This window comes from Coccinella septempunctata, chromosome 2 (genome assembly GCF_907165205.1).
Source record: "Coccinella septempunctata chromosome 2, icCocSept1.1, whole genome shotgun sequence".
Lineage (NCBI taxonomy): Eukaryota > Metazoa > Arthropoda > Insecta > Coleoptera > Coccinellidae > Coccinella > Coccinella septempunctata.
This window is the reverse complement of record NC_058190.1, coordinates 37,656,658-37,680,190: the sequence shown is the minus strand read 5'-3', so window position 1 is coordinate 37,680,190 and position 23,533 is coordinate 37,656,658. Positions and strand designations below refer to the sequence as shown.

The window sequence follows — 23,533 nt, the reverse complement described above, 5'->3', positions numbered from 1 at the left end:
AAAGTGTTCACAAACTCCTAGTCTAAAGCTCGATGTTTTCGCAGAATTTTCTGACGCATATTGCATCTAAATGGACGTTTCATGATGGAGTACCTCTAAACTCTCTAATTTCCTCAATGGTGCGAGATAACCAAGCATTAGTCACTGAATTAATCGTTCTCCTAAAACGTCTCAATAACGACCGGTATATTACGTTCCACCATCTCCAGAGACCTGACACCGTTACACCATGGCTGGGGTCGTCCCGAGAAACCCAAGGCGAAGCTATTTCGTGTCGAACAGTCGGATAGCGAGCCGGCCTCCGTTTTGCGTTCATTAACTCGCGTCGAAGACGAGGAACGACAACAAACACGACCCATTTTCCGGTATCAGGCATCGGCGATACCCGTTCGCGATTTTCATACGGGCGACCAGCTGCATTCCCCGTTTTGGCTAACGGCAACGGGGTGGATCGTTGACCCAGGGGACTGTGGAAACTCAAGGCTGTGGTGAGCAATTTCTTGATACCATTTTCGTACGTTCTGTGAATGATGATCGGTCTTGATGCATCAGAAACCGAAATCAAAGGACTTTGAAAGCATTACTTTATTATTGCGCCACTGAATGTACCTGAAGACCAATAATTGGATTTCCATTTGAGGTACCGTAGATTCGGGTGACTTGGGACGATTGTTGAATTCAACTTGTCATATTTTCAAAACGGTAACCTATTTTTATCTGAAAAAGAGGTTCGAATATGCTCAATGAATCAGACTATTTATTAAGATATATACAATGCTTCAGAATTTGGATATAAATTCTGAAAAAAATAAAACATACTTGTCCCAAGTAACCCACCGATTTGGGAGGCTTGGGACACAAGTTAAAATATATTGATTTGTCAACTCTCGAATGAAATAAATAGGTGACTTGGAACGGTGTATATTTTTGAAAAATTATAATATGTGATTATATAGTTGAAATTCGGTAAGAAAATTGAATAATTAACCCCTATTACAGCGAAAGTAAATATACTGCAACTCAAATGTAAAAAAGCTAAACAAAACAAGGGAACTTTGGTTTCTTTCATTCTTTAGTGATTTAGTTGTGGAAATAACGTAAATAATAATATCCTGCGAAAAATCGGCATATTTCCTGCTGCCAATGCGCCGCTTGTATCTATTCAGCATTGTCCTAAGTCACCCTATGAAACAACAAAATAAATGAATGAGATCCGTGTTACCGTTTAATTTGTAAACAACCTTGTTTCATGACATATCTAATATCCCATGTATCCAGAAAAAAATTAGGTAGACATGCACAAAGTGAAACACATGTACAGGACACTATATAGAAAGTATTAGGGCCATAAAAAACGCCCCTTTACTCTCCTGAATTCGTTAATTTTTCCTGTCAATTCAAACGCCCTGATCACGACAAACTCAACAGGAATTAACTGTTAAACTAACCGAAAAGACGCTACACAATCTTATAAGTTTGTCCCTTCACTCATAAATGGTAAGAATCAAAGAAATCTGCAAGGGGGGTAATTGTCCCAAGTTACAGGACTGTCCAAAGTCACTCGAATCTACCGATAAATGGATGATTTAACGTCTATAACGGCAACCAAGTTTCTTTGCGTAAACTTGCAATACAAACTCGCAATATTTTTAAGGCCCGTTTTCACCAATCCCCCTTAAAATAAGTACTTAACTAAGCGTAGTTTAAAGTTAATGGACGATTAATTTTATTGCCAGTTGCACGACTGCGGCTCAACAGAATCTCAAGTAAGGGGCCCTTAAGTTTTGATATCTAGTGATATTTCAGTTTTTTATTTTGGTGCAACTTCATTCTAGTCCAATAGGGAACTCTAACGATTTTTCAAAATCAGCTAAGCATTCGCTGTCGTGGGGCACACAAGCTTTTCCCTCCATTGATTCGCATGCTGTTTTGGTCGAGTACTGTGTTTTGTGCATGTTTTTGGAAAAAATGTTCTTCCCTACGTTAGATTAGAGTGATTAGACTATAAATTTCTAAGAAATGCCTCTTTACACTGATAATAAAAAGCTTTGTGTGCCCCACGGCAATGAAGGGTCAGCTGATTTTGACAAATCGTTAGAGTACCCTATAAAGCCCTTTCATTGGTTGGCCGGTTGCCGATGATCGTTGTCGTTTCATTAACCTAACTTTATTGTCCTGTCAGTCAGTGTCAAGTAAGCTATTATATTATTATCAAAAAGTGACAACTTTTTGTTGCTGAATTAGCATTATTATTGATAATGAAATGGATTGTCAAAACCACAGCAGTTCTGCAGCCAGTTTACGAGTTCAAAAAATTATTTTAAGTTAGAATCTCACCCTTAAATACCTAAGTGGTAATTACAGGAGCGCTTGAATTCAAAGCTAGCTTTGGCCATTTAAATGTCACTTAAGAGTTGGTGCAACGTAATTTAAGTTAAGGGTTCATTTTAAGGGACACTTAATAGTAAGTGCGCTTGGTGCAAACGGGTCTAAGATATTGATCAATGATCAATAATAATATACCTACCTTCTGCTTCACGAAAGTTAGGTTCAGAAATTTTGAGTCTGTTTCGAATGTTTCCATTTCTTCTCCACCAATTTTTCAAATATGAGAATCTAAATATTTACTCACTTATCTAACTCCATATTCTGCCCATTCTCTTATAAGTTTCACACTTTGAAGGTGAAAATTTATTTTTAGTATCTGTAGTACAAAATCAGTTCGCTCAGTAAAGAGTAGGGATTCCACAGCCTATCAACACCTTTGCATACATATTGAAGTGGCCTTGATCAATTTCTCTCCCAGAGTTGAGGTAAAAGTAGTCTGATTCCAAGCGTCTTCAATGGGATTGCGGTCTGGTGACCGAGGGGGCAGGGCTAAATGCAAAATACCATGAATTTTCAGAGCTATAATAAGAGCTCGATGAGGTGGCGCATGGTTGTGCAAAAATTTGGTGCAATAGCAGCATGAAGCAATGAATAATATTGTCGTTGACTTGTTCTTTGTGAATCTGCGCAACAACAATTCTGTTCGTCCATTGAAACAAATGCATTCCCAAACAAATCTGAACAGATGAACTTCCTGAACCGATTTGCGATTTCTGGGTACCAGAGGATAGGCCCAACCGTCCATATCTCGACTCATCTGTGAACAATACACCTCCATTGATCGTTCCAATTCACGTACTCATGTGGCCCATTCCAATAGAGGTTGCATATTATTTTGAATTAGTGGAATCCTCCTCAAAAGTCTTCGTGGGTGTAGTTCAACAACTCGAAGTGTTCGACGAACTATTTCAAACGAAACCAGAATACCAAAAGCGTTCAAAGGCCGGTGTTGATTACAAAAAGGCTCTTTACGAGTAGACAAGTGATGTCCACGAGACCAACGAGACAAGCTGGCTATTTATGCATAAAAAACATTCATCTTTGGGGTCTGCAATCAATTGAATGATTTGATGGACTATATAGTTTATACATCTTGCAGAATGTCTCTGGACTTCTGAATAATAAAATTCGCAAGAACATTATTTTTACCTCAAAGTAGTTTAGATAACGTGCATTCAGAAAAATTCGTCGCTAAGCAAGCTATGAAACTTTGATGGTTGATCTGAATAACAAGTCCTTCCACTGGATGAACTCAAATACTTATCTTAATATGATATAATAAAAGGCAAAACGGAAAACCAATAATACATGCAGTGAAGATATTTGAGTTTATCTCAAACAATTAATTTCTTCGAGAACCTATCTAACTTTCGAAATACAGGGAGAATTTATTACTGATAAGGAATGCAATATCCTCTACTCCATTGCTCTGGAGGTAGGTCATAGCAGCATGATTCCAGTAACAGCTGCGATAACATTTTGAAGCTCTCCTGAGCTCGATCTCGAATGGATATAAATATGATAGTAGAAACTCATTGATACATCGAAACAGGTAGTGTACTACGATAGATATTAACAGAGTTTTTAAAGAACCAAACGAAAAAATCTCTATTTGTCTTATAGATATATCGTAGTATAATTTTCATTCATATTCGTTATATATCACATAACTCCCTAGTTTTTCTAATTTCAGTTCTTTTCATGAAGAAACCCACACCCTCCATCTAGGCCAAAGCAAGATTAGTAGCACCAAAGTATATCAAGTTGATACTCTTTGGTAGCAGCCCGCAACAGATTTTGACATAATAAAATATATTCAGATTTCAAGAATGGCTATGCATAGCAATTGTCTCATTCAGCGACAAAGTAGTTTTTCCTTTATTTGGAATATGTATATGTAGAGAGCTGTTTTGCTTGTTTTTGTGGTTCAGTATCATTCTAGTGGGTATTATTGTCATCCCACACGATCATCGTTCGATAAATAGGTGTATTTCGAGCCCCTTTTTACGAGGTCAATTTATCACTTCCTTTTTAATACCTTGGTAGGCAGGTACCCGATAAAAGTGAATTTTCTACTATCTGTCCATTTTATAGATAATCTTCAACAATGCAGATGTTCTTCGATCTAAATCATTGATGAATAATTATTGAAAGTGGCCAACAAAGTGGCCATTTTTATTTCTTTTCACTTATTTATTTGGACAAGAAAATTAAAGAAGGAATTGGCTCTTAGCCCTCTTAGGAGTTCATTGGAGATCTGAAGCTGGAAGGCAGGTTGCAGATGGCGCACTTAAGAAAACAGCTCTGATGGGGGCTAAATAGACCTTAAGGTCTCATTGAAATGTAACCTCCTTAATAACTAAAGGGTGATTTTTTAAGCGTTGTTTTTGTAAAAATCGAATAAAACACTCAATTTGCATCATATATTCAAAATGTTTATTGAAATTGATAACTTGGCCTTTGCCATTTACATTTTAAAGATAACTTCATGTAAATGTTGTCCGCGGCTCCGTTTCAAAAGGTTCATTCGGAAGGTCCAATTTTGTGTCACTTTTTCGAGCATTTCTGCCTGTATTCTGCGAATTACGGGTGTTATGTTATCCTGTAAGGCTTCAATCATGTTGAGATTGTCCACATACACTAACGACTTAACATAACCGCACAAGAAATAATCCAGACCCGTCAAATCGCATGATCTTGGCTTGGCGGCCAATTCTCAGGGCCATTTCGAGAGATAAGCTGCTCACCAAATTCATCCTTTAACATGTTCATTGTTTCACGAGCTCTGTGGCATGTGGCACCGTCTTGATGAAACCACAAGTCAACCAAGCTCAACTCGGCCAATTGGGGAAAAAACAGAACGAAATGGCCCTGTGAATTGGCCGCCAAGATCATGCGATTTGACGCCTCTGGATTATTTCTTGTGGGGTTATGTAAAGTCGTTAGTGTATGTGGACAAATGGAACACGATTGAAGCCTTACAGGATAACATAACACTAATAATTCGCGGAATACAGGCTGAAAAGCACGAAAAAGTGACGCAAAATTGGACCTTCCGAATGAACCTTTTGAAACGGAGCCACGGACAACATTTACATGAAGTTATCTATATAATGTGAATGGCAAAGGCCAAGTTATCAATTTCGATAAAAATTTTGCATATATATGATGCAAATTGAGTGTTTTATTCGATTTTTAAAAAAACTACGCTTAAAAAATCACCCTCTATAACAGCACCAAGCCACTCGATGACTTCGGTGCCTAAAAGCGAGAGGCAGGATAAACTCAGGACGGTATGAAGTAAGGCCAAAACTCCTGCTCCGGTCCAGCGATGCTCTGCAAACCATTGACCCCCAATTGACCTTGTGTAAAAGAAGCTGTTCCGTATGTCGTAGAGCTAAAAGCACAAGGGACGATCTCGAAGTGGATTTGTTGATCTGACACGGCTTGTACCTACCTCTAACTCTACTAGTACAGCCTTCTTGATTCCATACTCGACAACAAGCCACTACCTTACTTACACTTTTGTGCATCTTCTCTTAAGGATGAAACAGCCTCTCGTAAACCCACTATTCTTCTCCCTATCAAAATCGCTAAGCTGTTGAACATTTCCCGTCTTCTCACTCTAAGCATGATAAACACAAGTTGAAACAACTCTTTACATCACTTTTCCGATTCGGGCCTGACAATAAGATATAGCCATTTTAAGTTTTCATAATGGGCTGTGCCACCCTTGGAAAAACGGAATTACCTTCAGAATAACTAGCTAAATCTGTGACACTACACATATGTGGATCTTTTAAACAGAATTGTATTCAGCCAAAGTAAACAATTTTTTTTAATTTCACAGATACTTTTCAATTTTTGAACATCAAATTGTTCGAAAACCGCTCATTATACGAGAACATATAGAGAGTACTTTTATTGATGAAAACGGTCTAATGATGAACACGGACAAGACAGTGTGCATTATTTTTGGTGCAGAACGTTTGAGTGCCCAATGTGTTGTTGGTGACGCAACCTTGTGGTCTTCACAATCCACTAAATTTTTGGGAGTGCACTTGGGTCAAAGTTTGAAGTGGCAAGAGCAAGAACACATTGAACTACTGAATAAGAAACTAATGACAGTAAACTATACTCTACCTACTTGTTTTGAGAAGTTGAGAGGTTGGTGTAGATATTCTAAAGATTATTTATTTCTCTAATTTCCAGTCAGTGTTGGGCTATGGTATTACCATATGGGGAGGAAGTTCTAGTATATCTGAGTATAACTGAGATCGATTCTCGCCGAGATCGATTCTTATAAAAACAAAAATAACACCAGAAGAATATTCCCATATTTCTACCCCCATCACCGTTTGACACTGACAGAAAGAAATGTTGGCTACACTATAATAAGATTTTTTACCTAAAAGACTGCAAAATATTTCTGATCACAAAATCTTTAAAAAAGAATTGCTAACTCACATGATTAACTGTGAACCATATCATGTAAATGAGTTTATTGAATATTTTGGGGATTGCAATAGGTATTGTTTGTTTTGGGGGTCTTTTTTTGTGTGTATTTGACTTGTTCTCATTTTGCTGCTACCTCTGTATTGGTTTTCAACAATTCTGAGAATAAATTATATTATTATTATTATTATTATTTTACAAAACGTTCAAATACTCATTAGATAGCGTCCAACTTAGTTTCAAGAGTTGGGTTCTTTGAATTTTTGGTATTTTTATGGTAACGTAATGGTCATGATGAGAAAACTGGAAGATGTGGGTTATATCTTGTGTTGGAAAAAGATTAATGAAATAAATGGAAAAAAAGGTATTATAGAACTAAAAATTTTTTCAATGGTAAAAGAAAAAAGTGTTTCTTTTGACCTCAAAAATTAACTGAATATTTCTACAAGTTAAAGACTCACCTTGTATAGACGTTGAAAAATATTAAAATAATCAAGAAAATTGTTGGTCAGATTTTGAGGAATAAATCAACTCAGTTTTCTCATTTCATGGGAATAGTATTAGTTTCGTTTAAACCAAGATTGTAATATGGGAGGAAAATTCGTAAGATATATAAGAAAATCCCACCAACCTGGTTCTTCAATAAAATTCATTTCACGTTAATAAAGTTTTCCTTCGTCTGCAACCCCCATAAATCATGCCATAATGGGAAATAATTGCAGTCCAGCGTAATTACTCACCTTGAAGTTATAAACTAATATTTTCCAATTAGGGTTTCAAGAAACGACACTTCAGAAATTGGAAATTTATAGGACTTTGCGGTAATAATGGAATTCATGGGACTCGGTCGAGGCGCTTCCCAATCCAGACAAGTTAATGAATGTTTACACTGCTAGGAAAACCTCTTCTGCGGTTTCGCGGGAGTAGTTAGATCCAAGATTCTCTCATCCCTAAAGCCGGGTCATTGTGGGTATCAAGATCCTCGCTGCATTCTCCCCAAGTTAGGTGAAGATTCTCACTCTCAGTTGTCTCAGTCACCTGCGATACCATTTGGTGAATCGTGATTCTTATTGATTATACAGGGTGAGTCTTCCACTGGTACAAATATTTTAACAGTGGATTATTGTGATCAAAAGAAAAAATTTTTCCTCGATATGACCCTTATGAAAACATATAGCCATTTTAAGTTTTACTAATGAGCTGTGTCACCCCTGGAAGAACGAAATAACCTTCAGAATAACTAGCTTAATCTGTAACACTACTCATCTGTGGATGTTTTGAACAGAGTTGTATACATCCAAAGTACCCAATGTTTCAAATTTCACAGATACCTTTTAATTTTGATATATTGTGTTCGAAAAAGATTAATCAAATAAATGAAAAACTATATTCCGAAATTCATTTCATTCGATAAAACCGTTTGTGAGATAGAACAAAAAATTACATTTTTTATAGTTTTTCAACAGCCTGTATCTTACCGAGCCGGTAAAGAATCTACTGTTAAAATATTTGTACGAGTCATAAAGACTCACCCTGTACATTATGTTGAATTTCAAGTATTTTCTGTAGTTCGTATTGAAAACGTGATCAGGCTAAATACAGGATCTTTATGAATTACTGTAACATCGCAGTGGGCGTTGAATAAGGTCTTTTTTCAGCATATTAAAATTTTTACGTTGTTGGAAATCGTAAGTTCACGAAATTTCAATCAGATTTCAGAATAAAATGATAAGGAATGACTGTCAATTTCAGAATAAATTGACAAAGCCCACTGCGATGGTGGAACCATACAGGGTGACAAGGTGCAAATTTTTATTGATTCCTTGAAGTAGTTACAGGAGGTGACAATTTAAAAACTTTCCAGGCCAATTACGTCTCGACAAGGATGTCGAGAAAAAACCGGAACAAAGCCGTCAATTTTTAAAGGGAGGAGGACATATTTCGAGCAAGATTGTAAGTCGAAATCTCCTCCATACCTATTGAAAAAAATCATAGTACGCCACTGGATTGCTATCAAAAAAGTGTCTGTATAATGTTTTTATTTTAACATCCTAGCACAAACAGGAACAGAGATAATGACCAAAGTTGAAATCACCAAAATTTCAATTTTGGCCTATAGCTCGAAAACAAAAGAAGATAGAGGAATGCAGTTGATGGCATTATTAGTTTCTCGAAAAAAGACGACACGAATGGCATTCCTCTATCTCGTTGGGTTGAAAAGTTGTAGATCAGGTATCACCAATTTGGACCACCCTGTACAAAGAAGGACAAAGGTATCAAACGATCCTGAATTTCTGGTTTCAAATTACGCATTCGGGGGTGCCAACTCCACAGGGTTCAAGTTTTCAATCTCTTCAATCATTTCATCTCTACAATCGAGGTATACATGTACGAGGATATATTGAAAAATTCTTAGCCTACTATAGAACCAAACAGAATTTCAATGTCAAAATATTTTATTACTCAACATATTCTCCTAATTAATGGGATACATTTATTACAGCGAACCAGAAATGTCTCTAGACCTTTCAAAAAAATGTTTCTTCTTGCTCTGCAAACCAGACCTCCACAGCTTTTATAACCTCCTCGTTGGAAGAAAATTTACAACCTTTTAAAATGTTTTTTAGTTGAGAAAGGATATGATAGTCGGATGGAGTCAAATCTGGTGAATCAGGGGGGTGTTCTAGTAATTCAAACCCTAAATCACGAATTGTTGTCCTGCAAAAACAAAGCACCTTTGGATAGCTTTTCGCGGCTTTATTCTTTAATTTTTTCCCGTATAGTGGTCAGTAATGTCGATTAGTAATCTCCGGTTATTGTTCTACCCTTATCCAAAAAATCAATCATGATTACTCCTTGGCAATCCCAAAAAACTGAAGCATGTACTTTTCCGGCAGATTTTTTGACACGAAACTTCTTAGCTCTTGGAGAACCAGAGTGTCCCATTCCATCGATTGTTGCTTTGTTTCTGGATCGTAGAAATGTACCTACCCAAGGCTCATCCATAGTAACAATTCGGTTTAAGAAGTCTGCATCGTTTTCAAATCGAGCCCAGATCGAACGCGATGCTTCTACCTTGCACGCTTTTAGTCAACATTCAAACATTTGGGGATCCATTTTGCAGCAATTTTTTTCATGTCCAATTGACGTGAACTGTATGTATTCAGTGCTTCAGATATCCGTTTCAGCCCAATTCGACGGTCTGATAAAATCATGTCATGAACTGAATCGATATTTTCGGGGACTGACAAAGAAACTGTCTTTCCCGATCGGTCATCATCTCCAATGGAAAATTTACCTCTTTTGAAGCTTGCAGTCCAATTTTTTATGGTCACATACGAAGGACATTGATCACCAAGGATATTAAGCATATCTTCGTAAATCTGCTTACCTCTTAACCCTTTCAACTACATTTTTCGATTTCAAAATTTCGGTGGACGTTTTCTTTCTTTTAATTTATTGCGTAACTCTGGTTTACTTTTGTGACCTCAAACTTCACACTGACACTTCTAATGAGTTATTGTTCGTTGCTATCGTATCGCAATATTTTGTTTACGCATGGACAGGTCTAGGCTAACTAGATATCAATACATCTTCGTATGTCTCGATATCCAGGAGATCGTGAAATAGTCTGGATTACTTTTTGTCTTAGCTCTTTAGCGTTACTCAGGGTGCACCACGAGGAGGCGAGCTAAGTTTGTGTTCTATAGTGTTGTGTTGTGTGCATCTGTGTTTACTTTTTTTTCTTTCATGTATGTTCGAGTAGACCATAGGCTAAATAAATAAATAACCTCGACAATTAAGAGAAAACATTTCAGTGAAAGAATCATGCGTTCAATATACACGTCCTCCATCGCACTCTACATAAATTCATGTATCAGACTTCGATTTAATATTCCTACGCCACTCAATTCTGCACTAATCAAGTTTGGACCGAACAAGCTCTATGCCACGACCTTCATTCTCAATTAATCAGTATGGACATCCCCTACTCATCGTATAGAAACAAATACAAAACGGATGCATAGACGCCCAACATGTCATTCACCCCTTTCTAGCGCGACCCAGTTCCTGACTTGGCAGCCTGAACTCACCCTCTGACCTGATTTCAACGAAGTTCCAGCAGGACTCCGAAATCCCGCCTGCATCGCCGTCGTAGGTAAACTACGATCCTCCACCTACAGCCCTGTCTCCCCGGCCCCCATCCTGCGCCCCTTATTTGATGAGATTCCAGAGATGCCAATATTGTTGGACGAACACTGATTGGCCTCGATTTATGATTGTGGTTCTATCGATTGTTGCGGTATTGTGATATGAACGTTGTGTTTACATACTACGATTGTGTGGGAAATATCGATGTAAAAATAAAACGGAAATGCACTTGGTATTCATGCCGTTTAAGGATAAAATCTATGAGTCTGATCTTACTCAACACGCTTTGCTTTATTACTCATTCTTACGTTTTTATTCAACCTATTACTCAGCCATGAGATTCGCCTATGCAGACAGATTCACCTGAACTGACAGATCTACCTTGCTTGTAGATTAGTCGTACATTGGTTTATCCACCCCTGGCAGGATCACAATGTTCTTACTTTCCACCTAGGTTTTTCAAATTTTTTCCTTTAATAGTAGTTCAATATCTGCAAGAGTGCAAGGCAGCGGGTCCTCTACACTCTGAACGTATGCTCGAAATTGAAAGTAGCAGATGCCACTTCTTTGAAATAAAAAATGAGTACCTTACACAACCATATATGTACAGGGTGGGCAAAATTCGTTGTCTACTGAGAGGATCTCGAGAACTATAGCAGCTAGAAGAAAACGGATTACACATGCTCTAGCTCTTTTTTTCTGACTTATCCAAATCTGAAAACATAATCGACCTATCATTTTTAGATTTCGAGTTATAAACAAAAATTGAGATTTTGACGATTCAGAAAATATAACTTTTTTGTCTTTGAAGTTACAGATCTGAAACTTGAACCTTCATAGGCACTTTCATACGTAGAATTTAATGACAAAAGATTTTTTTTCAATTCAAAAATAACAAATTTCGAAATGAAAAAAAAATTTTGAGGTCATCAGTGCTACGTAAAAAAGTGCCTGTAGAAGGTTCAAATTTCAGATTTGTAACTTCAAAGACAAAAAAGTTGTGAGAACTTTACGAAATTGTAAAATTCAAAAACGAATTATCGTAGGAGGCTGCGGTTTTCACCATTTTTTTTTCCGAAAAAGAGCTCGGAAATGTGTCATCCGTTCTCTTCTAGCTGCTATTGTTCTCGAGATCCTCTCAATAGACAACGAATTTTGCCCACCCTGTACAGGGTGGGCAAAATTGGTGGGTGATACCTGAATTACAACTTTTTTAACTCAATGAAATAAAGGAAAAAGTAGGGCACATTACGGTCTTCTTTTTTCGAGAAACTAATAATGCCATCTACTGCATTTGTCTATCTTTTTTCGTTTTCGAGTTATAGGTCAAAATTAAAATTTCAACTTTGATCATTATCTCCGTTTCTGTTTGTGCTAGGATGTTGAAATAAAAACTTTATAAAGACATTTTTTTAGCAATCCATTGGCGTACTAAGATTTTGCTGAGCTATAACATGAAGATGTGTTTTTCTTATTAAAACAGTAGTTCAAAATTTCTTAGAAAAACTGATATATTTCTGAAACGGAAAATAATAGCGATTCTTTCAAATTCATTTCAAACTACATACCTACTACCTGTTTTCATCCTAAAGAACACAACTTTATGTTATAGCTCAGCAAATAAACCTGTAGGAAGAAATTATAGTATGCCACTGGATTGCTATAAAAAAGCAAATTTTGGCCTATAACTCAAAAACAAAAGAAGATAGAGGAATGCAGTTGATGGCATTATTAGTTTCTCGAAAAAAAAACGACATGAATGACACATTCATTTTCCTCTATCTCGTTGGGTTAAAAAGTTGTAGTTCAGGTATCACCTGGCACACCCTGTACAAGATGGACAAAATTCTAGGAGATTAAATGGCATGACCGAACTAGTTTTTGATTTTTTTCATTAGAAGAACAATTGAAGACACGACTCATATTATATATTCAGAATAAAAAAAAATATATAAATGGGACTGGAATATGTAAAAAAAAATTATATTAAAAAAATCTTTACCATTGAAGTGGAGGACTAATAAAAATCTTTGACTATGCCTCTGCGTTCTAGATAAAAAAGTGTCTGTAGAATGTTACATTTGTTTTCGATATCACTGAAACTTTACGAAATAGAGGGGCCAATTCAAAGAGCCGAAAATGGGTTTTCACGTGTAACTTGAAAACAAAATAATATAGAGGGATGCGGTTTTGACCGTTATCCGTCTTTTGAAAATCGAGGTTGGAAACGTGCCATCCATTTTTCCCTAGCTCTCACGGTTACAGAGCTGCCATTCAATCCCATCGAATTTTGCCCACCCTGTCCATGGTTGGGCATAAGTCTGGAATAAAATGAATATTTCTTCAACCGATAACTCAAAATTAGAAACCGATGTAGCGATTTTTAATTACTCTCGTTTTCTGGCAATAAAATTGAGTGTTTTCCTTTCAACCCCCTAGTCGCAACTCCATGCAAATTCCGTTTTTCGAATAATAACATACAGGCTGGGTCTTTGACTCGTACAAACATTTCAAGAGTAGGTTCTTGAGGTCAAAGGAGACACTTTTTTCCTATACCATTTTTTCCGATTCGGCCCTGATAAAAAGATATAGCCATTTTAAATTTTCATGATGAGCTGTGCCACCCCTGAAAAACAGAATAACCTTCAGAATAACTAGCTAAATCTGTGATACTGCACATCTGTGGATCTTTTAAACAGAGTTGTCCTCAGCCAAAGTACTCAATTTTTCAGTGTTTCTTTTGACCCCAAGAATCTACTTGGGGTGAAAAGAAACACTTTTTTCCTACACCATTTTTTCGATTCAATCCTGATAAAAAGATAAAGCTATTTTGAGTGCTCATAATGAGTTGTGGCACCCCTGGAAAAATTTTCGAAAATGCAATCGAATTACCTTTGAATTATTATTTTAGGGGATGCTGACATCATGCTCATCAAAGAATTGATTGGAATCAACAGTATTAATTGTCCCCCTACGAACCAAACTTTGCCTATTTCAGCATTTTTTCTGATCTTGCATGAGGGCTAGGATATTGAGGTTGTCTATTTTCAAATTGACATAACTTCTCAATTCAGGAAAAGTTTGACATTCAGATGTGTACCGATATCATGTTCGATATATTGGTATCTGGATGAATATTCGTTTTTAGGCTATGATCTTTACATCTTACTTTTCGTACATAGCTGCAGTGGACATGTTCAGAGCAATCCTGGTTTAAGATTGTACCTCACCTGGTTATTACTCTAAACTACTGAAAGAAGTAGGTACTCCAAATTCTAGAAGTCGATTTATATCAATTCATTGATCAAGCTTTCATCATATCAATTCGGGATATTATAATAAATTCAGTAACCTATTGGATAAACTGGTTATCGCTCGAAATAAATCATTAACTTCTCGTCAATGAATTTCTCTTCCGATTCTATATCAATTCAACTGTCTAATTAAATTGGACCGCTATTCCAATATTGCATTCAATGATCGGGCCCGATTCTACGATCTCCCTTAGAAGATTTTAAGCTGGGGACGATATGCTCATTACCATATTCCAATAAAGATATTCCTGGAGCAGCAAGGAAACCTCAAAAGAAATATTCAGAAAAGTGTATTTTCAATAGAAACTGACTTTCCCGATGAAATTACATGGTTTCAGCGGGGCAATTAGTTTTTGTTTGAACTTTGAAATTTTTTTTCGATGTGAATAGGATACTCTGATGAAATTATTTTTTGCGCTAACGATAAGTGGGAATCTGCATGCATGCACAACAAAAGGATGAAAAATTCACAGTCCTCTCTGATGTGCAAATGCAAATTCAACATAAGACGAATTTTGGCGCTAGTGGTTAACTATGGTTAGGTTGTAGTTACTTGGGTAACCACATTTTGGCGATGATAACCATGTAACTATGACGTTTCAATGACGTCACAGGAAGTTAACCACGTAACTACACGTAACCTTCCTCTTGAGTAGGGTTAAAGAGTATCGTATGTAGTTTAGTGCCATAGATTCTTAACAGAGACGCACAGAACACAAATAGTAGACGTTGGGAGCGGGATTCACGATGCACAGAACGCACCCATATAGAAGGGAAACTCTCCTTCTATGTTTAAACTAAACGCAGAAATTTGCTCGTAAAGCTCGATTAAAACGTTGATTGAAGTAATACTTCAAATTCGATTGACAACTGTGTTTTCTATTTGTGTTGATATAAAATTCGAAATAATAATGGATGATTTGGAAGATGAGATATTACTTGATGATGATCTTGATACACTTGGCAATATTGAATTTGGATTTCCCAGATGTTTTCCCAGTAGAAGAAATTATTTCGACAGAATGGACCTCACTTTTTTCAGAAGTTTTCGTTTGACGAAAGAAAACGTGCTATTTTTTTTGCCATATATGGAGAATTATTTGGAATTTAATAATTAGTTATATTATACCAAAATAGATATTTCAGAAATAATAGTGTTGCCCCAATAAATCAATTGCTAAATACATTGAGGTTTTATGCTAGTGCTGATGGTCAGTTGGCTTTTGTTGATAATTTCATAAATGTAGATGTATCGACAGGATCAAGAATTATTGCTGCATTTTTATTAGCAATTGGTAAATTATATTCCGAATTCATTAAAATGACCAAAGATGAGGGTATAGTGAAATTCAACAGTCCTTTCACAAGAAGGCTTCTTTTCCTATTCTTAGAGTAATAGGATGTGTTGATGCTACTCATATTCGCACTTCAAATTCAAAACACAATACCGAAACTCCAAAAGAAATGTTCAAATTTCCCACCTTGACAACAGAAGTTTAGTCACAAAACCTTGACTTCTTTTTCTTTTTAATTTATCTTCTATGATGTGCTTCGTTGAAAATTTGAATTTTCTATGCTGTGAGTGGTGTTGCCAAACCTATCGATGATTAAAGTAAACAACGATTATGATTCCACGGTGCAAACCGTCAACCGATTAGTTTAACGATGGTTACCAGCGAAACGGTGCAAACGGGCATTATTTTTATCGAAAACTAACCAAACAAAACGTACAGCTGACACCTAACAGCTGATGACATAAATGTCATCAGTAACTATGACGTCAGAGATAACCATAACCATAGTTAGCTGTGGTTACAGCGCCAAAATTCGCCTATAGTGAATTTAATTCAATCTGAAAAACAACTTGTTCAATATTGAGTACTGCTTATTATTTCAAATATAACATAGTGATTAACTTCCTTCCAATAAAATGTATCATAAATATGTAAAATCACAATGAGAGTCTTTACATTATATGAAATATAGATAATACAGGAAACTTAGATAATATAAGTAGGTACAGGATATTTTTAAATTTATGGAAAGATTTTAGGAAATGATTTTTAAACGAAAATAAAGGGGACTCTATCATATAATTTTTTATCTAATCTTCTTTGAAATTGGGGGAAAATTTTTCTTTTTGTTTAATTCGGAAGAATGGAATTCGGTAATTAGCTAACTCTAATTGATTGCCAATTATGACAGTTTTTTAATCCCGAAATTGCATGAAGGGGTAAACCAAAAACATTGAGTATTCAAAAATAAAAGAAATCAAATTCATTGAACCACTTTTTTGTGTTCTGAACTTTCCTCCTGAAATTGCTAGTTTAAACTAGCAATTTTAAATTAAAATTATATTTTATTCGGTTTCTTTTCACTCAAAACATTGAATATTCAACTAATTCAATTCAACTCAATGCTCAAAATCGCGTTATGAAATGTTAAAAAAATGGAGTTCAATATGGTTCAGTTATAATGACACATATAAAGGTCAATTGAATTTCAGATTTCATCCTTCTGAGTTGTTTAATAGAAGACATGGAATGAAAACGAAATTTTGTCACTCGTTTCAAAAGTCTTGGAGGCGAGAGCTTAGAAAAAAAATTTGTTTGAAACTATAAAAGACCCCCATTTTCGTTCTACTCAAATATTTCTCATCTATTTACAAACAGCCTGTTCTCAATTCTCAGATTCAGGTTCAATTTAAAAATTATCAATCTTGAATTTCCTCACAGAAGACTTCAACAATTGAGTTTTCTTTTTGTTTCAGATTTGGTGAAAATAGAAGAGAGACTGAAAATTTTACCTAAGCATTCAATATGGCTTCCAGGCTTGCCGAAATGCAGGTAAGGAAATTAAAAACAAAAAATGGAATTGGACTTAACCAATACTTGAAACGGTTTATAGCGTAATAAGTAGAACTGTGACCCTTTAAGGCTATTAAAGCGAGATAGTTGCTCAATAGACGTGTAATTCCATATAGATCATGAATTTTTATAATCACGGAAGCAGTTGGAGGATTTTGCGAAAAAACGTGGGCAATTGCAATAGGTCAGGAGTAGGTGCCATTATGAAAAGTCACAAATCAGATAATCATTCATTCTGCAGTACAGTACAGTTTGTTTTCACGTCCTTAATAGAAAACAACTATTTTCTATTCTAGTATAAAGTTCATACTGCGTTTCTGATTTAATGTTGATAAAGTTACTACCTTTTTTACCGCTCATAAATACATTGTAATTATTTACTTGCCCATTAGGACCAAGTAAATTTGGGTAAGTATACCTGTTAGGTTTAATGTTTGTTCAGAAGAGTTATTATTTAATTACAACGTAGAATCTGAAGAATGGCAAGAAATTATTCCAAAATCAGGAGATTTAATCTCACGTCAAAAGGTCAAAACAGTTAAAACAATGAAATAATACTAATACCGTTATCTACAATTATTAATTAAAGATGGTCCATTTTTTGAAAACTCATAATTTCATATACATATTCAAATCTCTACAAAAACAATTACAACGTAGAATCTGAAGAATGGCAAGAAATTATTCCAAAATCAGGAGATTTAATCTCACGTCAAATGGTCAAAACAGTTAAAACAATGAAATAATACTAATACCGTTATCTACAATTATTAATTAAAGATGGTCCATTTTTTGAAAACTCATAATTTCATATACATATTCAAATCTCTACAAAAACAAACTCTACATGAAATAAGAGATAGTATAATGAAGTACAACTGTGCGGTTTCTGTTTGTTTATTTTTTTCATAATCGTATTATAAACAATTTGGGCTCTTAGTGATCTCAGGTGATCATCCCAAATTTAAAATTTGTAGATAGTCACGTCCATTGCCATACCTATAGGTACGTGACAAAATTTTATATTCCCTTGAATCGGCGAGTTTTACAAATTTTATAAAGCGAATATGCCAAAATTACACATCATATATCGGACAAAAATCATATTGATCACGATTGAAAGGAATATTATTATCTCTGTTTCAAAAATCAAGATTGATCGGATTTAGAGAAATTATAAATTGTTTTTGTCCAGATTCCAGTGGAAATACACATCCATATACAGATCCAGTCGCGCAAAAATACAAATTATATGTTTCCCAATTAACAAAAAAAGTTCTGTTGGCTATAGAATGATTGCTCCGATATTTTTCAAACATAATTTCATTTCAGACAAGTTGAATCAAATAAAGCAATTTTTTAAGGGATTTCAATAGGTCTTCCAGTTTTTCAGATATTTCTGAGATTTAAACAGGCAACTTGTATTCCTTACGTGTTCTCAATGGGTGTATCTCACACCCATTATGCACAATTTGATATCCGACTTCAATTACACAAAATAACAAATAGAAACATGCGGTGGCTGAAATCCCGATTGTTCTCGTGACCTTAAGTTTCGCGACTTTGGGTAAGGTTGGGCGGTCATGCGATAAAAAACTACTCCTACGCTCTATGGGCATCTGTTGCTATAGACTTATGAGTCATCCCAAAATTGGATACTCCTTGATAGGAGATATTGTATAACAATGAAAAGGTGGAATAAGAATTCACACACCATTGAGTCAGTTCATTAATTATTATATTGTGTATGTATTAATGACCTAATATCTATATATCTAAGGATTCCTCTATCGGAAAATTCGTCCCATCTCTTAACATACGAGGATATAGGTATTGAAAAATTCTAAGCCTACTATAGAACCAAACAAAATTTCAATGTCAAAATATTTTATTACTCAACTTATTCTCCTCTTAATTGGATATATTTTTTTGCAGCGAACCTGCAACGTCTCTAGACCTTTCTTCTTGCTCTGCCTACCAGACCTCCACAGCTTTTATTACCTCCTCGTTGGAAGAAAATTTACGACCTTTTAAACTTTTTTTCAGTTGAGGAAAGAGATGACAGTCGGATGTAGCCAAATCTGGTGAATAAGGGGGGTTCTAGTAATTCAAACCCTAAATCAAGAATTTTTTGCATGGCAACATGAGAATTTGTATGCAGGGGCGTGTCCTGCGAAAACAAAACACCTTTGGCTGGCTTTCCGCGTCTTTCCTCTTTAATTTTTTCCCGTAGAGTGGTCAGTAATGTCGAATAGTAATCTTCGGTTATTGTTCTACCCTTATCCAAAAAATCAATCATGATTACTCCATGGCAATCCCAAAAAACTAAAGAAAGAATTTTTCCAGCAGATTTTTTGACACGAAACTTCTTAGGTCTTGGAGAACCAGAGTGTCGCCATTCCATCGATTGTTGCTTTGTTTCTGGATCGCAGAAATGTACCCAAGTCTCATCCATAGCAACAATTCGGTTTGAGAAGTCTACATCGTTTTCAAATCTAGCACAGATCGAACGCGATTCTTATACCCTGGCACGCTTTTGGTAAACATTCAAACATTTGGGGATCTGTTTTGCATCAATTTTTCTCATGTCCAGTTGACGTGAACTATATGATGAACGCGTTCGTATGAAATATTCAGTACTTCAGATATCCGTTTTAGCCCAATTCGACGGTCTGATAAAATCATGTCTTGAATTGCATCGATGTTTTCGGGGACTGACACAGAAACTGGCCTTCCCGATTCCGTACTTACTGGATTTTCTGTTTTTTCGAAGAAAGGATCAATTTTTGCAGTGCGAGATACCCTTCAATATAAAATATTTCAGTTTATTTCGTAAACAATTTCATTTCTTACAACCCACTACAGTAACGGGGAGAAAGGGTTTTTTTTACTGTGGTTTCTCCCTAAGCACTTGTATCATACACCAAATTGTATGGTACCCCGTTTAAGCTGAAGTCTGCTAATACTGTGTCTCATACACATGCTTAATAATTGATTTCTGTACAAAATTGTAATGCTCTCTATCAAAAGAATGTATACCTACTCCATTCACATTTATTTTAGCAGTCGGTTGGCCATGAAATAATTTTCTCAAGTTTTTGTAACTAGAACGGAGTAAGATTGGCACTCATGCAATGTCGTTAATGTCATAACGCCGTTGCCACAACTAATATCAATCAAAGATTATAATCTTTGATATCAATGTTTATTACGAAAATGCCGAAAGTGATTGAAAGAAGTGCTCTTTAGAATTCAGGTCTGCTCATTCAAATATTTATACCCTGATATTCTAAAATCCACAATACGTCAGACGGTAGCGAACATATTCAATGTAAGAGAATTTATATAATGTTTCATCTGAATCTAAACGACTTATATTTCAGCTGAATATTTCCACAATCGGAAAGATTTTGAATGAAGAGGATGACTAAAGGTTTTCCTTCTATTGGGGGACCCAAAAAAGTGGTGGCATTTGAGAATTTTATGTTTGAGTGAATTAATGCGAAAAGTTTACTACAGGATTTTCGATGAATGTCATCGTAGAATGAGTTCCCGATAATTGATTTTTCTATTTTCATTTGACTTGTCCTATACATTGTAAATGTCTTAAGGTACCAATGAATACCTAATTACATATTATTATTATATCAATGTATTAAGATGAACAGCCACAAATACGCGCCAGTTGTCCTGTTAATTGTTTATTCATGTGAAATTTTGTTCAAAGGTGAAGTTCATCTTGACTTAAAGCTTCCTTTAATTCCTATTACTTATATTGATGCAAGATAATTTTTGATGAAGAATTTAACATTCTTGTAATTATCTGTTAATTCCTTCGGGAGATACCCATTCCCAACCTCTGTGTCATATACATTTCATCTTCGGGTTGATATTTTGGAAACCTACAACTGATGTAACGTATTCAAACTTTAGCCAAAGAAGATAACGAACATTATTATCTCTCCTCAAGCTAGTGCATATTATGATATTATAGTGATATCTCGTATTTTCCACGCAAATAACTGGATGCCTTCAATCAGTTTGTATAAACTTTATGTTCGTCACATATTTTCAAGACATTCAACATTGTGATAAAATACGTAATAACAGAAAGTTTTACGTAGAATGGGCAACATAGCGTTGATTTAAAACCCAAAAATGTTTTGACAAGCGTCATAACCCCACATTTTCGTTCTATACAGAGTGAAATGTGTCAAATTTCCATGGCCAACCGAGTGCTAAAATAAAAGTGAATGGACTTATACCTATGGATTTTTTTCCTGATCCTCTAAGCTAAGACCTAGGTGTTCTCTATCTAACATTGTAATGTTTTCCATCATATCCGGGGCAGCCTGTATAATTTCAAATTAAATCTTGAAATAGGTACTATTCAACTGCTTGTTTCTCATCAGAGCTTGGAAGTTATCGAAAGTTTTATGAAGTCTTCCATATTTCGTCTAGAAACAAATTTACGGCACCTCGAGCACATTGTGCTGGCTCGAAAATCGACACAGAATCATTTACTGGCAACGTAATTCGGAGAGAAGAAGTCGATGGAGTTATTGTTTAACTTTCATTCAACTCGGGAATAATTCCAACTCCGAGTTTTGCTGAATTCTATTGTATTACGTTCCCAGTCTGAAAGTTTTATTGGTGTGAAAGATGTCAAGAAGTTCGAGATCCAGAAATTTATTAGATGAAATGAGAAACAGGACTAATTTTCATTTTTCCCTTCGAAAATGTCCCTAGGGGATCTCATAGTGGTTTTAGATCCAGGCACATTTTGTTTATGCTAAATAAAGATATACACAGGGTTGGGCGTTAGTCTGAAATGGTTATCAGAAGAAACACAAGAGTCTCTTGAAAACAAAAAATTAATGGTAATTCAGACGCTTAAACACGTTTATTGTGTGGGGGCTCACGGAAAATGGATTATCACCATAATCTTCGTTTTTCTTGTAGTCTCGTTGTGACTAGAATAAAAAGGGTCTTTCAAAAAAATTGAATTGATACTTTTCAAACGATAACTAAAAATAGAAGTGGTGAAACATGTTGAATTAATAAGCTTAGATTGTAGGTATACTTCCTTCATATTTATTTTAGCAGTCGGTGGTTGGCCATGAAATAATTTTCTCAAGTTTTTGTAACTAGAACGGAGTAAGGTTGGCACTCATGAAATATCGTTAATGGCATAACGCTGTTGCCACAACTAATATAAATTTTTATTACGAAAATGCCGAAAGTGGTTGAAAAAAAGAGAAGACCGGGTTTCAGGAAGTGCTATTTAGAATTCAGGTCCGCTCATTCAAACAGTTATACCCTGATATTCTAAAATCCACAATACGTCAGACGGTAGCGAACATATTCAATCTGCAACAAATAATGTTTCATCTGAATCTAAACGACTTATATTTCAGCTGGATATTTCCACAATCAGAATTTCCTTCTGTTGGGAGACCCAAAAAAGTGGTGGCATTTGAGAATTTTATGTTTGAGTGAATTAATGCGAAAGTTTACTACAGGATTTTCGATAAATGTCATCGGAGAATAAGTTTCCTAAAATGGATTTTTCTATTTTTCATTTGGCTTGTCCTATACATTGTAAATGTCTTAAGGTACCAATAAATATTCAACTATGTAGTGGCAAAGAGGACAGGAATACCAGGGATGAATGGTACCAATAAATACCTAATTATTATAATTGTATCAATGTAGGTATTAAGATGAATAGCCACAAATACGCGCCAGTTGTCCTGTTAATTGTTTATTCATGTGAAATTTTTGTTCAAAGGTGAAGTTCATCTTAACTTGAAACTTCCTTCCATTCCTTTCACTTATATTGATGCAAGATGATTTTTGTTGAAGAATTTAACATTCTTGTAATCATCTGTTAATTCCTTCGGGAGATACCCATTCCCAACCACTGCATCATATGCATTTCATTTTCGGGTTAATATTTTTGAAATCTACAAATGATGATAGCCAAAGAAGATAACGAACATTAACTCTCCTCAAGCTAGTGCATATTATGATATTATACTGATCTCTTGTATTTTCCATGCAAATAACTGGATTTGGTATGCCTTCAATCAGTTAGTATAAACTTCAATTATGTTCGTCACATATTTTCCGAAGAGATTCGACATTGTGATAAAATACGTAATAACAGAAACTTTTTCGTAGAACGGCAACATAGCGTTGATTTAAAACCCAAAAATGTTTTGACAAGCTTCATAACCCCACATTGTCGTACTATACAGAGTGAAATGTGTCAAATTTCCATGGCCAACCGAGTGCAAAAATAAAAGTGAATGGAGTATAGAAATAGAAGTGCTGAAACATGTTGAATTTATAAGC

General features: G+C 35.4%; 1 protein-coding gene across 1 annotated transcript in view; it reads left to right on the top strand.

The window, feature by feature from the left end:
• Positions 1–203: 203 nt before the first annotated feature.
• Positions 204–23,533, top strand: part of LOC123307089 — a 37,230-nt gene continuing 13,900 nt past the window's right edge. Inside the window, exons 1-2 of the mRNA XM_044889296.1 lie at positions 204–488; positions 17,080–17,155. Of these exons, the coding sequence (XP_044745231.1) occupies positions 17,129–17,155 (27 nt within the window). The 5' untranslated portion in view covers positions 204–488; positions 17,080–17,128. The remainder of the gene's footprint in view (positions 489–17,079; positions 17,156–23,533) is intronic.